The sequence below is a fragment of the Phacochoerus africanus genome, chromosome 8 (assembly GCF_016906955.1).
Source record: "Phacochoerus africanus isolate WHEZ1 chromosome 8, ROS_Pafr_v1, whole genome shotgun sequence".
Lineage (NCBI taxonomy): Eukaryota > Metazoa > Chordata > Mammalia > Artiodactyla > Suidae > Phacochoerus > Phacochoerus africanus.
Genome location: NC_062551.1, coordinates 159,436,556 through 159,453,517, shown reverse-complemented (window position 1 = coordinate 159,453,517; position 16,962 = coordinate 159,436,556). Strand labels below are relative to the sequence as shown.

The 16,962-nt window shown below is 36.9% G+C and overlaps 1 protein-coding gene across 2 annotated transcripts in view; it reads left to right on the top strand.

The window, feature by feature from the left end:
- The window catches only part of ZFYVE9 (zinc finger FYVE-type containing 9), a 188,831-nt gene that overhangs the window by 113,826 nt on the left and 58,043 nt on the right, over nucleotides 1-16,962 (top strand). The window contains exons 5-7 of one of the 2 annotated variants that reach the window (XM_047789116.1): nucleotides 8,782-8,881; nucleotides 11,288-11,464; nucleotides 13,064-13,233. In XM_047789116.1, the coding sequence (XP_047645072.1) occupies nucleotides 8,782-8,881; nucleotides 11,288-11,464; nucleotides 13,064-13,233 (447 nt within the window). The remainder of the gene's footprint in view (nucleotides 1-8,781; nucleotides 8,882-11,287; nucleotides 11,465-13,063; nucleotides 13,234-16,962) is intronic. The other variant, XM_047789117.1, reaches the window with a different exon arrangement.

Below are 16,962 nucleotides of genomic sequence, written 5' to 3'. Positions count from 1 at the left end.
CATACTCCTAGGTATTTATATGACTGAGTTGAAAACTTATACATTCAACAAAAACCTGTATGTGAATGTTTATAGCAGCTTTATTCACAATTGCCAATCTTGAAAGCAACCAAAATGCCCTTCAGTAGGTGAATGGATAAGTAAACTGTGGTACCTCCAGCCAATGGAATATTCAGTGCTAAAAAGAAACAAGCTTATCAAGCCTTGAAAAGAAATGGAGGGATCTTTAAATACATATTATTAAGTGAAGGAAGCCAATATAAAAGGGCTATATACTGTATGATTACAACTAGATGACGTTTCTGGAAAAGGCAAAACTATCGGTGATTATAAGGGTTAATGGAGAGGGAAAGATGAAAAGGGAGAGCACAGGAGATTTTTAGGGCAATGGAACTACTCTGTGTGATACTATAGTGGTGCATAAATGGGACTGTACATTTGTCTAAACCCGTGGAATGTACAAGACCAAAAGTGAACCCTAAGGTAAACGATTGACTTTTAGATGAGAATGATGTGTCAATGTCGGTTCATAGATTGTAAAATATGTACTGCTGTGGTGGGGGATGTTGATAATGGCAGAGGCTAGGCATTTGTGTTTAGGGGGAGGGATGTATAGGAAAGCTCTATACCTTCTGCTTAATTTTGCTGTAAACTCAAAACTGCTCTAAAAAACAGTCTATTAAATACATATATATGACATAAAAATGTTGCTACTGCTTAATATTTGATATTGTGAAATTGTTTATTTTTAAGATGTGATATTGGTATTGTTATGTTAAAATAGTCTGTTTCAGAGATATATACTGAAATATTTAAAGATAAAATGATACCTAAAATGTATTTCAAAATTATTAAATGGGAGAGAAGTGGGTGGCTTTGATAACTGTTTCACTTGAGTAATGGGCACTTGGGGGTTTATTATGCTGTTATGTATACTTCTACATGATTGAAATTTCCTATAATAAAAATTTTTTTAAATCAAGAATGGGAGTTCCCATTGTGGCTCAGTGGTAACGAACCTGACTAGTATCCGTGAGGATGTGGCTTCGATCCCTGGCCTCACTCAGTGGGTTAAGGATCCAGCATTGCCGTGAGCTATGGTGTAGGTCGAAGAGGCAGCTCGGATCTGACATTGCTGTGCTGTGGCATAGGCCAGCAGTACAACTCTGATTTGACCCTTACCTTGGGAACTTCCATATGCCATGGGTGCAGCTCTAAAAAAAAAAAAAAACGACAAAAAAAAAATCAAGAATGGCCAGAGTATCATTACAAAAATAGGGATATGTTTTAATTGCTTGCTTTTATAAATTAGCACTTTTGGCCCACATATTAATTTTACAATGCAATATAAGTGTGTTGTTTATTTATATGGTACTAACAGGATATATAAAAAATTAATTCAGAGTATATTAAAGGATGTGAGTCTGATAACTTTGTACAGACGAGGTTTTATGTTGAATGTTGTTTTCTTACAACTCTTCCTGTTTATATAGGCTCACTTGGAAATAAAGTTGAAAGGTTCAGTTTAGAGATCCTTTGTAGCCAGCTCTTTGATATACTCTTAAAATGACTTTAGTAATTATTGTTTTCAACTGAAAACAGTAAAGTTGGATTAGATGTTTGTACAGAGGCAGAATTGGAATCTGATTGAGCTACTTTAGCTCGTATGTTGATTTTGGTATTTGTTAATAATAAGGAAGGGTGTAAAGTACTCTTTTTCACTTAAGAATTTTTACAAGTCATTACAGTCACAGGTCTTCGCAAATGGCTGGATATTGGTCAGTTATAAGCACTGTCCTGTTTTTTGTTCTTGCAAGGCATAATTACAGAGGTTTTTTTTTTTTTTTTTTTTTGAAGACCTAGAACATTATTTTTTTCTACTTTCTAATGTGGAAAGAAATAAATGAGAATTGGATAATTTGAATTTTCAAGAGTTGCAAAGGAGTGTTATTCCCACTGTAAGGGAGTATGAACAGGCACAAAAAATACTGAAATATTAAGCTTATTCATAAATTTGGCAGTAGGATTTGTTATGTGGAAAACCATGAGTGGAAAATTTTAAAAGGAAAGAATTATTATTTAGCACCTGTAATGCACTACATTTCACAATGTGTTATTTAATTTTCACAAAAGCCTTACGCGGAGACTATTAATATTGAAGTTTTACATGTGAGGAAAAACAGGCTCAGGGATTTTAAATTATTCATGTAAAATCATTTGGGTAATGAATGATAAAGTTGAGATTGGAACCCATAAGTGCCTCATTAAGGAAAATTATATATATAAACACACGTTTAACATTTTAACCAGTACTTAACTGGAACATTATATAGTATATGTATTATAAATCATAATTTGTCTCTACAGTTAGCTAGTTCATACAGATCCTGTCATTTAAGGTCATTCATAACCATTTGGCTATAAAACTTCAGGTCACAATTATTAATAAACTGCTTAAAATGTGTTTGTTAAAGTTGTGACTTGAACATGTATTATATAGCCCTTCAAGGTACATTAATGCTTCTCCACTCATATGTTTATTTATGCAGTAATTTTACAAATCAAGGGAGCAGTAAACATTTATTGAGTACTTATGTTATTTCAGGCAGCTTGATATCAGTTTTACAATACTTTCCTTTATTGCTCCGTGACATTTACATTTTATTTTTTATTTATTTTTTTATTTTTGTCTTTTTAGGGCTGTACCTGTGGCATATGGAGGTTCCTAGGCTAGGGGTCAAATCAGAGCTATAGCCACTGGCCTACACCACAGCCGAAGCAGTGCGAAATCTGAGCTGCATCTGCGACCTATACCACAGCTCACGGTAGTTCCGGATCCTTGACCCACTGAGCAAGGCCAGGGATTGAACCTGAGTCCTCATGGATATTAGATTCGTTTCTGCTGAGCCACGACGGGAACTCCCATCGTGTTTATATTTCAGTTTGGGAAAAATGGAGAATATGTTTAATAAATGCAATAGATTGTGTTAATTGTCATAATAAAGGTATATGATATATTTCAGTAAGTGATAAGTTCACATGTACAAATATGTAATTCTCTTTATTTCTGGAACTGACTTTTTGACAGAGCCTGTAGCTCAGGGAACTAGTGAAGATACTTAGATGACATTTGGAAAGCTGTGGGATGCTTTTGGTAGTCACAAAGACTGAGGCTGTTACTGGCATTTTGTAATCTGGGACCAGGACAATGCTGCCTAGTGTAGAATTGGCTCCCCCAGAATGTCAAGAGGGCACTTGCTGAGAAACACTGACTAACCTGGCTCATGGCAGACAACTTCATCTTAGTCTTTTAGGCAAATTCAGTATTATTCAGTGACTTAAAATCTAGGATTATTAACCCATTCTCAGTTGGTTCAAATCTCTTAGATTCTGCCCATGTTTTCCACAGTACTAATTCTAATGACTTGAGGATCTTATTACATCATTGTCTTTTTGAGAACAAGGGCCAGTGTTTGCAGGTCTCTCTTCCATTTTATGTCGTGGTACACTCTATGTCAGTCACAGGCACTGTCCAGTGGTGGTTTTGTGGTGTTATGATACCTCAGTTTCATGTAGTTTTCTGACATGAGCCATCCCTTCCCCTGTCTGCCATTTCTTTGCCATTCCACATACTCTTTTGGCAGATTATCCACTTTTCTAACTAAAATCTATGCCTTTCTCTAACCCTATAGGAAATGTAAAGGATTCCCTCCACACTGTTGTTAAAACCTATGGAATGTTGGTACAGATGGATATTCTTGATTCCTTCTGTTTAACTGCATTACGCTGCCCCCAGCTCACTCCTTAAAAAAGATATGTTTTGGTTTTTTTTTTTTTTTTTTTTTTCATTCTTTCTTGAGGTTATTGTCCTAAAACGTAAGACCCTTCTTTCTGAAAGTTGATAACTGTATTAGTTTGCTAGGGTTGCTACAACAAAATATGACTAACAGGGTTAACTTTAACGAAGGGAACTTATTGTGTCACAATTTCAGAGGCTAGAAGGCTGAGATTGAGGTGGTGACAAGGTTGGTTCCTTCTGAGGGCTGTGAGAGAAAGATCTGTTCTGTGCTTCCCTCCTTGGTTTATAGATGATTGTCTTTATGTTCACATGGTATCCTTGCTGTGGGCTTGCTGTGTCCAAATTTCTACTTTTATAGGGTCACCAGTTCTTGTGGATTAGGAGCCCACCCTAATGAACTCATTTTAACTTGAATATCTCTGTAGTGGCCTCTTTCCCAATGAGGTCACATTCTGAAGTAATAGGCATTAAGATCTCATATGTATTTGGGAGAGATACAATTTAACCCTAACACTAGTTAATGTATTCTTTCTTCTTCTATTTTTTAAAATACAGAAAAAGTCTACTCACAGTTTAAAGATCCTAATCCAAAACCTTAAAAAATCATGTAAAAAGCTAGAAAAAAAGCCCTATTTCTTTTTTATTTTTTTAATTTTTTTTTTTATTTTCCCACTGTACAAGGGAGTGGGAGGGATCGGGAGCTTGGGCTTATCAGATACAACTTAGAATAGATTTACAAAAAAGCCCTATTTCTATCCATCTTTCATCCTCTAATTTGACTACCACTTTTCCATGTCAGTCAGTACACGCAGACTACCTCATTGTTTTTTTGTTTTTTTTTTCTTCTTTTTAGGGTTGCACCTTCAGAATATGGACGTTCCCAGGCTAGGGGTAGAATCAGAGCTACAGCTGCTGGCCTACGCCACAGCTACAGCAACATGGTATCTAAGCTGTGTCTGTGACCTGCACCACAGCTCACAGCAATGCCAGATCTTTGACCCACTAAACAAGGCCAGGGATTGAACCCAATCCTCATGGACACTAGTCAGATTCATTTCCACTGTGCCGTAACAGGAACTCTGAGATAATTCTTATAGACATCTCTTTGCACATGGGGGGTTTTTTGTAGGATAAATTATGAAAATTGTATATAGTGAGTCATAAATAAACACTTAAAAATTTTAAAGATATTGTTAAATTAACCTTCTGATATGCTGTATCAGCAGGATACGAGAAAAAGTTCCTCTTTTATCTAAGCCTTCTCCATCATTGAATAATATCAGTTAAAAAATAAAACCTTGCCTGTATCCTATAATATCTCATTCTTTTAATTTTGTCACAAGTAATATTTAGTATGTCTTTATTTATTGGCAATTTTATTTAATTTTCTGTGAATTTATCTCTGTGAGTTCTTTGCCCATTTTTGGAGGCATTTTTCTTATTACTTTATGAAGCACTTTGTATGTTACGATTTTAGCCCTTCCTTTGTCCATCGTATATAATACTAATATTTTATCCCATCTGAAACTTTTTCTTTTAGATGCTATTGCTAATGGAAGTATTCTGTGATTTCCTTTGCAGATTGTTCATTACTAGTATGTATAGAAATACAACTGATTATTGTTGACTTTGTATCCTGCAACTTTGCTGAATTCATTTATTAGTTCTAATAAATTTTTTATGGAATCTTTAGGGTTTTCTACATTCAAAATCATATCTGCAAACAGAGGTAATTTTACTTCTTCCTTTCTAATTTGAATGCCCCTTATTTCTTTTCTTTTTCTTTCCTTCTTTTTGGTTTTTAGGGCCATACTTGTGGCATATGGAAGTTCCCAAGCCAGGAGTTGAATTCGAGCTACAGCTGTGGCCTACAAGATAGCCACAGCAATGCAGGATCCAAGCCATGTCTGCAACCCACACCCCAGCTCATGGCAATGCAAGGTCCTCAACCCACTGAGCAGGTCCTCATAGGTAATAGTCAGGTTCGTTACTGCTGAGCCACAGTGAGAGCCCCCCTTTTATTTCTTTTTCTTGCTCAGTTACTCTGACTAGAACTTCTAATATTGTGTTGAATAGAAGAGGTGAAGGCAGGCATCCTTGCCTTATTCCTAATCTTAGAGGAGAAGTTTTCAACCTTTTACCTTTGATTATGTTGTTTGCTGTGGGTTTTTCATATATGGCTTTTATTATGATATGATACTTTCCTTCTACTTCTAGTTTTTTTGAGTGTTTTTATTATGAAAGTGAATTTTGTCAGATGCTTTTTCTCTATTAATTGAGATGATCACATGTTTTTTCTTTTTCATTCTGTTAAGGTGTATTAACATTGATTTTTTTTTATGTTTATCTATCCCAAATTTATTCTTGGTCCTCTCTGTTCCACCTCCCCCCAGATCTGATCATGTATTTCTCCTTGTTTTTGGTCTTTTTAGAGCCACACCCGAGGCATATGGAAGTTCCCAGGCTAGGGGTTGAATTGGAGCTGTAACCACTGGCCTATGCCACAGCCACGCAGGATCTGAGCTGCATCAGTGACCTTCACCACAGCTCATGGCAACACCGGGTCCTTAACCCACTGATCGAGGGCAGAGATCATCCGAACCTGCGTCCTCATGGATGCTAGTCAGATTTGTTTCCAATGAGCCATGCTGGGAACTCCGTGACCATGTATTTCTCTTTGATTAAACATTTAAGTGTTCAATTAAAAGATCAAAGCTATTAATACAACCCAAAGAACCTTTGCTTTGTCTGGCCTCATCTTCTTCCATGCATCCCTTAACCTTCTGGGCCTCTAGCCACCTTAACTCTTTTTAAAAGTTTCTTGAAAGAGCCATGTAATGACCCCGAAGGAACCTTTGCATGTAGTGTTTCCTCTGCTTATTACTGTCTCTTTCCTTGGTACTATTTTATGCATAGAAAACTTTTACCTATGCTTCAGATTTTATCTCTTGTCATTTCCTAGGTAAAATCTTCCCTGACCCTGCCAATCTAGGTAAAGCTTAGATTACGTGATCTTTTTTTTATCTTGTACTTCTTTTGAAGCAAGAAATTTTACATCCACTTGTGTAATGATGCAACTTTATATTGTAACCTCTATAGACTGTGAATTCCATAAAAGCAAGGGCCATATATACATCTGTTTTGTTCACTGCCATGCCCAGTGGGGTGGCCTAATGCCCAGTACTTAATCAGGGCTCAAATAGTTGTGGAATAAATGAGTGAAGGCTTCTTGGTTTTACTTCTTGATTAGAAAGGTTATTGAAGCATTTCAAGAAGATTAACATAATTCAGTTTACTCTTTAAAATGTTCTGTTATTTAGTGTTTATGGCAAAGCTGAATAGGAAATATACATCTGAAGATTTGGAGGACAAATGATCTTCTTGGCCTCACAGAATAAAAGGCTTGAATAAATCAGCATAGAATGGAGAGGAAGAGATGGGATTTGGGGAGAACCATTTAAGAGAGAACCAACAGGACTTAATGACCAACAGGATGTGGTCATAGTGTTGGAGAAGGAAAAGTCAAGCCCCAAAATACATGAATTGTATGAGGCGGTTAAGAACAGAGCCTTTGGGAGTTCCTGCTGTGGCACAGTGGGTTAAGAATCTGGTGTTGTCTCTAGGGGTGCAGGTTCAATCCCTGGCTTGGCATGGTGCATTAGGGATCTGGTGTTGCTGCAACTGTGGTGTAGGTTGCAGCTGTGGCTTGAATTCAGTCCCTGACGTGGGAACTTTGATATGCCAAGCATGCAGCCGCAAAAGAAAAACAAACAAACAAAGAACAGCCTTTGGAGGCTTATTACATAACTTACTAGCTATGTGACTGAGCCGTTTGTTTCACATTTATTTATTTAACTCTGGTAATTATAAATGAATGCCTTCATAGAGTTTATGAGGTTAAATGAGATAAAACACATATGGAAAGTGCCTAGTATTCCTACAGTTTGCTGTGAACATGAACAAGTCATTTAACCATCCAAATTTAGTTTCCTCTGATAGAAAATAAGGATAATATATTCCCTTTTCTCCCTCTATCACAGAGTTACTTTGTGAATGTGAAACCTCTGAAAACTGTAAATTTATCATCATGGTAACTAGGTTTATTAGTAATACTTGGAAGAAAAAATGGTTTCTCTCACTTTATCTTTAAAAGGACCTCATCTCTTGGTTCGTTTTGGTAAGATATAGGATACGTCTTGGCCCTTAAAACTGGATTAGTAAAATTTACCCTCTTGGGAACATCTTTCTGTTTGTACGATGCTGTCTGTGATGAGGGAACTAATGAATTCTCAAGAAAATAAATCATGATAGGGAGCTACTTAGATTCTTTTTGCCTATGTGGTAAAGAAAAGTAAAATTATCAAGAGCCAACCCTGGAAAGTGGAATTAAGGTGCTGGAAGTTGGCATGACCAATTTTTGGTTACCTGTTCTGATTCCCCGTAGCTGGGGGCTGTGCTTATTGTTATGATTGAGTTGTGTATTTTGATCTTTCCTGGCTTTCATAACAAACCAGTGAAACCAGCTGGTATAATTTTTATTCTACCCATAAAGATAGTTTTAAAAAGCAGAGAAAGTAAAAACGCAGAATTTCCAGTCTTTATTTTACCTGCTATATTGCCTTTTCAAACAGAAATAACAGATGTTACTATTGTAAACACCCATGTTGTGGGATGTTGTCTATAGGAATTTTGCCTGAGGACAGCTTAGATTTTTTTTCTCCTGCTATGTAGTTGTGTAATCTTGACTGAGATTTTTATTTTCAGCCAACACTTTCACTTTGCTTATTGCTGACAGATGTGTTAATCTCATTCTTGCTTTTGAATTGGGTCTTGTACTCAGTTTCCTCAACTACATTTTCCTTTGAAGTTTTAGTGTTACACTAGACTAGACAGGTTTCCTGTCAGTCAGTGTTGGTCAGTATTGGTTTGCTTCCTTTTATACTGTGATCCTAAGTAAATTTAGTATGTTCTTTTTCCTGCAGGTTTTCTGTGCTTCCTGTTGTAGCCTGAAATGTAAACTGTTATACATGGATAGAAAGGAAGCTAGAGTATGTGTAATCTGCCATTCAGTGCTAATGAATGGTAAGTATTAAAACAGGTTATTGAGACAGAACAGGAGAATTCCTATGAAAAGGCTATTGTTTTATTTCTGCCTCGCTCTGTGAGTTGTTCACCTTCTCAAGTGTCATAAATTTAACTGAAAAATTCAAAAATATCTTAGCATTTTAGAATTCCTATGTCTAATTTAATGAATAAATGCTAAAATCAGGTAAGTTGCAGGAAGATTGGAAATTCTTGCAGAAATCTGGTGCTGTATGGCTGTTAATTTTTCTGTGAAATGATTGGAGTGGGAGAGGGGAGGCTACTATTGATCATTTAGATGAGGAAATATTAAAATTGGGCTGAGATTTTCCTTTCCAGAGATGCTATCTCTTTCTAGGGAATATCATAATAACTTAGAATATGTTCTTATTAACACCTAGATTCACTCACCTTGTTAAAATTTTAGAGTCTAGGATCAAATAAAAATTGCATTTTTCTATCAGTTACTGCCTTAACACTACTTAGATTTACTATAAGTATAATGGTTTTGAATTTACTTATGTGGTAAAAGAATATGGCCAAGAGAAGGTAAATAGAGCTTATCGAGTGTTCATCTTTTGTGGGACTGGAAATGCATCCAAGGCATTTTAGTTAAAACAAAACACAAACAAAAAAAAACGCCAGAGTGTTCTTCTAAGAGATACAATAGAATTGATCAGGCTACAGTATTTTCTCTTTGAGTGCATCTTTGTACAGTTGCCAGAATAGTTACTAATAGACATAAAATATTGAACTTGGACACCACTGCCGCCTGTGCCAGGGTAGTATGTCTCCTGGAGGCTAAAACTTAACTGCTCAAGGCCCCTCCTGCTCTGTGTGTCTGCGTTGCTCGTAGTGATGTTTCCCTGTCGCTGGCTTATTAACCTATTGCATGTCAGTTAATCTAATCTGTTCTAATTTCCTGTGATCCACCCAATTTCCTCCCATTTCTGAATTCTTATAATTTTGATCAAATATGAATTCATTCTCTTTACTCTTATGGATCATTTTTCAGACGATGGTTATTTCACTCTGTGGCTCAATTGATGATTTTTATTCCCGCTTTCATTTTCAGATATTTATCCACAGATAAGAGCATGCTGCTTAATTACAGTACCTAACACCTCTTTTATTTGATGAGGTCTTCCAACTTGATAGCTTTTTTTTCCTAACTTGACATAGCTAAAGATGAAGGAAATGGCAGAGGATTCATATGGAATACCCACTTTTTATTAAGCCAAGGATGCCCCTAATAGGGGATCCTCTAATCTACTTTTCCTGGTTTTTCCAGCGTCTTTTCTCTCGCATGGCTTAGCCTGGTCTTTTACTGAATATTTAATTTGATGCTTTTCAGTGTTCCCTATCCCTTTTCCCTTTCTCCTTTTCTCTTCCTTCCCTCTTCCTGCCAGTGCTTTCAAAGGAACATAGCTGTTGTTTCTAGCTTTGTCCTGCAGTTTGGAGGCAATAAATGTTCAAAATCTTACGGATCATTCTTTGATGTAAAATGAGATTTTTAAAAAGATGCTCCCCAAATTGGGTGGTTTCTATTCTTGGGCATGTGATAGTACCTGAACCTAGAAAATAAAATTTATATTTTTCATTTCTGTAGCATCTTTCATCCTATTTACTTTAAAGGTAGTTTTTGATATATCAGTATTTAGTTATTAAAATTATAGAGTATACAGAATCTTAACACATTTGTGATCACTCATATTGGTTGATGGCACTTACATGATATTGGCACATTTTCATGTTCAAATGGGTCCTATACTTTTGAGACACACCAAAGATGTGAAATGGTTGTTTTTGCTGGATACTTTTATACAGGGTAATGATTGCATAAAAGAAGAATTCACAAAAATGTTGAGATGTGTTCTCCTGAGCTTTAGGCTTCAGAATTTTTCAAATGAGGCTTTTACCTCAACTAAGAAGAGCCTAAAAGTCTAGAAATGAAACAGAAAATATTATGCAGTGGGGTTTTGCTATTTTAGCCCCTGATTTTGATTTCTGATAGACTTCTATAAAATGCATTGATTATTAAACTGTCCTGCCCACCAAAAATGTCTCAGTGCTCTCTGAGTTACAAATTTATTTGTTTTAATCCATCTTTAGTGAATGTTTGGTCTCCTTTAAAGAAACCAGGGGCCTAGTCATTAACCTCAGACTGATTTGCTATCAGTCTGTGTCAGAAGTGTCATGTAATTCTTATTTGTTGCTTCCAAATAGTTTACTTAACTACATAGCCTCCTTTGTTGAATAATACCTATCAATACCTTCACTAGCTGGAAGAGAGACATACTATGAATGTTAATGTGGAGGAACTACATTATTTATCCAATATTGTGGAGGTCTCGATGTCCATATTTTGCAATCCATTCACATTGATTGTGTCTGTATTTGCTTTAGCTCAAGCCTGGGAGAACATGATGAGTGCCTCAAGCCAGAGCCCTAACCCTAACAATCCTGCTGAATACTGTTCTACTATCCCTCCCTTGCAGCAAGCTCAGGCCTCAGGAGCCCTGAGCTCTCCACCTCCCACTGTGATGGTACCTGTGGGAGTTTTAAAGCACCCTGGAGCAGAAGGTAGGGGATCGTGTGCTATTCTCTCTCTTTTTCCTCACCAAGTTCCTCTGAAAAGGTGCTGATGTGATTTTACAGCACAAGTCTTTAAACACTGCAGAGAAGTCCCTGTGAGTGATTATTGAAGTGGAAGAACAAGGTGAGAAATGTATTGAGACTATTTCTGGGCAGGTAAAGAATAACACTGTGTTGCCTGATATTTTGGAGGCACCCCTAAAATATGCCAATACCCTCTCCAACTTAAGAATGGAGTAATTACTTTGTTTCTACTTGAAGAGTTTAGAATTTGAAGTCAGCCTGCAAAATCCTAGCCTCGTGCCTACCTTAGTGTTCTTTGTAGGAGTTTAGTAAGTGATGAAAATGAGAATTCTTTTTTCTAATCAGCCCATTCTAGTATTGCTTTTTGGAATAGATATTGCCATTTTGTCTTTTTATTTTTAATCTGTCCATATAAAAATATGAAAATACTGTGGCAGATACACAGACCTTTATAAAATGCAAAACTTTAATTCTGATTGTGTCATATGATAGGTAGAAAATTTCAGGCTCAACCTGAGTTTGTTCTGTCTTTTTGATTGTGATACTGTCAGATGAAAGGCACTTGTAAGTTCAGAGGATTATCAATAGTAAAAATAATTATATTTCCTTAAAATGACCTTGTCAAGAAGTTTCCCTTGATAATTAAAATCTGTCTTCTTTCATTAATTTTATATCTTTTTGTCTAATAATATTCCCTTCCCCCTTGCAAAATAGCCCTCCTCCCCATTTGAAGATCAGAAACTTCTATTGACATTATCATACTCTTTCCCATTTCCCCTTCTTTCAGATCATCGCTTAGTCATACTCCTTGTATTTTTATGTGCTCAGGCTTTCTTTCTCAAAGTCTTTATTCTCTTTACTTCATTTGTCATTTTTGTTGTTCTTCCCTAGTCTCTCTTTGTTTTGGCCGTTTGAATTGATTTCCAAAATAGATTTAAAGAGATCATTTCATCAGACTGAGTTTTCCAGCTTTTCCCTGTCCTTTTACTAAAATACAAACTACTTTTGCACTGCCAGATCAGTCTTTTTCTTCGTCAGTTATACTTTAGCCAAAGATCTGGTCAGTTTGCGTTCCAGTTCTTACATATCTGTGCTGACTCTTCTTTCATTAATTAATAATTCTTCAACATTCTTCCGGGAATCTTTTGCTACAATATCACTTTTCCAGGTATTTTATTCCTCATACTTTTAGGAGATGTGACTGTCTATTGCTAGATATTTTCCCTCTGGTATTAGTTTATTTCCTAGGTACTTCAAACACCTTCCTTAGTCTCTCTATCAGTGATATGGGACAGAGTATTGACATAGCCATAGGCGTATTTAATATTTTAAACCAAAATGTTTTAAATCTTTACGTGTAAATTATAGAAGTAAAGAATACACTTAAATGTGTATTCCTATTCATTTAGAACCACTTATATACAATTACAGTTACATTTATAATTATAAAATGCTAAATGGTGATTTCTTTGTACATCTGGAATTGGTGACCTTCTCTTCTTTGATGTTAGAAACCCTACCACTGTCACAGTGATGCCTGTTTTATTTTTCTGGCTCCTCAAGTGGCTCAGCCCAGAGAGCAGAGGCGAGTTTGGTTTGCTGATGGGATCTTGCCTAATGGAGAAGTTGCTGATGCAGCCAAATTAACCATGAATGGAACTTCCTCTGCAGGAACCCTGGCTGTGTCACATGACCCAGTCAAGCCAGTAACTACCAGTCCCCTTCCAGCAGAGGTAAGAAAATAAAAGAGCAACTTAAAGTGAGTACTTAACTTTACTCAACATTGTGCTGCTTCTGTTTTGCCTTTTTCTTTTTCTTTTTTTTTGTCTTTTTGCCATTTCTTGGGCCGCTCCCACGGCATATGGAGGTTCTCAGGCTAGGGTTCCAGTGGGAGCTGTAGCCGCCAGCCTATGCCAAAGCCACAGCAACATGGGATCTGATCCGTGTCTGCAACCTACACCACAGCTCACACAATGCCAGATCCTTAACCCACTGAGCAAGGCCAGGGATTGAACCTGAAACCTCATGGTTCCTAGTTGGATTCGTTAACCACTGCGCCATAATGGGAACTCCTGTCTTTCCTTTTTCTAAGTTGAGTGATCTTTCTGTGGAACTCTATAGACTTCAGATACAGTTTAGTGTATATGTGTGTGCGTGCTTGTGTATGTGTGTTGGGGTGAAGTAAATGTTGCAAAATCAGTTCTTGTTTGTTCTATATTTGGACTTTTTTTTTTTTTTCCAGGAGAAAGATTCTTATAAAGGTTGTTTTCAGGTGAGCTCAGCGTACTGCTGTAGCTAGAGGTTGTGCTAGAGAGAATCCTGGCCCCTTGATATGTTGGTTTTCAAAGCATATTTCCCCAGGTTCTTTGGTAGCCTCTACGGAGTAGCCATGGTGAGGAAGGGCCAGGCAATATGAGGTGGCTGAGGAGTCCTATTCCTTTGTCTTCAACCTGAGCATCCCAACTTTTTTTCTGGTTTACCTGTAGTGTTTCTACATAAGATTTTTTAAAAGAATTCCAAAGCCTAAAAATAAGTTGAAAAACTTAATAGAAGGGGAGTGCCTGTTGTGGCTCACAGGGTTAAGAACCTGACATAGTGCCAGTGAGGATGCATGTTCGATCCCTAGCCTTGCTCAGTGGGTTAAGGATGCAGCGTTGCCGTGAGCTGCAGCACAGGTCGTAGATGTAGCTCAGATCCTGAGTTGCTATGGCTGTGACATAGGCCTGCAGCTGCAGCTCTGATTCAACCCCGAGCCTGGGAACTTCCCTATGTTTCAGGTGCAGCCCTAAAAATAAAGAAAAAAAGAGAGACTTAATGGATGAAAGACTCCTACCATTTACCTAAGGAAACTGGCTCAGACTGTGTTATAATGTTTAGTTTGACTCTATAGGATATACTGGTCACAATTTGGTGCTAATTTTCAGAAAGGGACAAATACCAGCTACATTTTTTTCAAGTCAGTGGAGAATAGAACCACCTAAGACCATAATTAGAAAGTATACACATCAGATTGTTTATACTGTGGGTCTCTTTCTTATCACTGATTGCCTCCTTGAATGTGGTAGTCAAGAACAGAATAAGGTGATTAAATCCAACTAAGTTTGTAGGTCTGTCTTTTTTTTATTTATTTATTTATTTATTTTTTGGGCCACGCCCACAGCATGTGGAAGTTCCCGGGCTAGGGGTCCAATCAGAGCTATAGCCACTGGCCTACACCACAGGCACAGCAATGTGGGATCCAAGCCGTGTCTGCGACCTACACCATAGCTCATGGCAATGTTGGATCATTAACCCACTGAGTGAGGCCAGGGATCGAAGCTACATCTTCATGGAAACTAGTCGGATTCATTTCTGCTGCGCCACAATGGGAACTCCCTTCCTCTAATAGTTTATGTGGAAAAATTTCAAATAAAAAAGTTGCAAGAATAATGCAGTGAACACCCAAACATTCTTTACCGATTGTTACCATTTTGCCACATTTACATTATACCCCCGCCATAGACTTTTTTTTGATGAACCATTTGAGGGTTAGTTGCCCTTTATTACTTAATACTTCGGCTTGTGTTTTCCAAGAACAAGTCATTTTCTTACATAAGTACAATTATATGAGAAATTTCACATGTAATTCTGTTATCAAATATATAGTCCATATTCAAATATTCCCAGTTGTCCCATGACGTTCTTTATTCTTTCATTTATACACAAGTGCACATATATATAAATAAGGTTTTTAATTAAGTTTTTTTTTTTTAATTAGGATCCCAGGGTTCCCACTGTGGTGTAGTGGGTTAAGAATCTGGCTGCAGCAGCTTGGGTCCCTGCAGAGGTGTGGGTTTGATCCCTGGCCCAGTGAAGTGGGCTCAAGGATCAGGCATTGTGACACCTGTGGCATAGGTCACAGCTGCAGCTTGGGTTTAGTCCCTGGCCCAGGAACTTCCATGTGCTATGGGTATGGCCATAAAAAAAAACAGATCCCATCAAAGGCTCACAGTTGTATTTAGTTCTAATGTTTCTTTGGTTTTCTTTAATATAGACCATTTCTCCTACTTTTTTTTTTTTTTTAACTTTCATATCATGAACATTTTTGAAGCGTCTAGGCCGTGTTTGGCGTAAAGTTCTTAATTTGTGTTTGTCTATTTTTTCCCTCATGATTAGTTTCAGATAAACATTTTTAGCAAGAATAATACTGTATAAGTGATGGTCCTTTCTTTTTTCTTTCTTTCTTTTTTTTTTTTTTTTTTGGCTTTTTAGGGTGACACCCACGGCATTTGGAAGTTGCCAGGCTAGGGATCAAATTGGAGCTATAGCTCCAGCCTATGCCACAGTCATAACAACTCAGGATCCGAGCTGCATCTGCAACGTGCACCACAGCTCATGGCAACACTGGATCCCCAACCCACTGAGCAAGGCCAGGGATCAAACCCGCATCCTCATGGATACTAGTCAGATTCGTTTCTGCTGCGCCAGGATGGGAACTCCCTTTTTCTTTTTTTTTGTGATGGTCATTTCTTAATGGAACACATTAAGATGTATTAGTTTAATAATTGGTTAAATTGATGTCTTCTGTGTTTCCTTCTCTACTACAAAATTAGCTTTTTCTCTTTGCAATTAAAAAGTATTATGAAGGGTGATGCTTTGAGACTGTGAGTGCCCTGTTCCTCTGTAATCTTTTCGCCAGTGATCTTGCTGGGCTTTGACAATTCTTGCCTCAGACAGTTATATAACTATAGTGTTTATACAGTGATGACTTTTTTATATTAAGCTTCTTAAATTATCTCCTAAATCTCTTAAATTATATGGTAGGTTCTTGCAAGAGAAATTTTGAATGAACGAGGAAGCTCTAGTGAATGAATATAATATATATCCATACATAGAGAGACACACACACTCATGTGGCCACCACTCAGGAGAAGATAAACAGAACATTTCCATCACTCTAGAATGTTCCTTCATCCCTTTTTCTGTCAGTAGCTGCCTCCTTTCCCCCAAGGTAACCATTATTCTAACTTGTATCACCATGGATTAGTTTTGCCTGTTTTTGGATTTCATACAAATGGAAATATATAGAATACAGTGTTTTGTGCCTAGCTTCTTAAAGTGTAATACTTATGAGATTTATCCCTGTTGTATGCATCAAAAGTAAATATTTTTTATTGCTGAGTAATAGTCCATCATATGACTATACCACAGTTTCTGTTTTCCTATTAATGGACATTTGGATTGTCTCCAAACTTTGGCTGTTTGAATAAAGCTGTTACAAATATTTATATACATGTTAAACAGTTTTTATATGCTTGTCCTTTAACTTTTTTAAAGCTTCCTTTTTTTAAATTGAAGTACTATTGATTTACAATGTTGTGTTAGTTTCTGATACAGCAAAATGATTCAGTTATATATACATAACATACATATATAATATACACACACACATACATATAGTTATATTCTTTTTCAGATTCTTT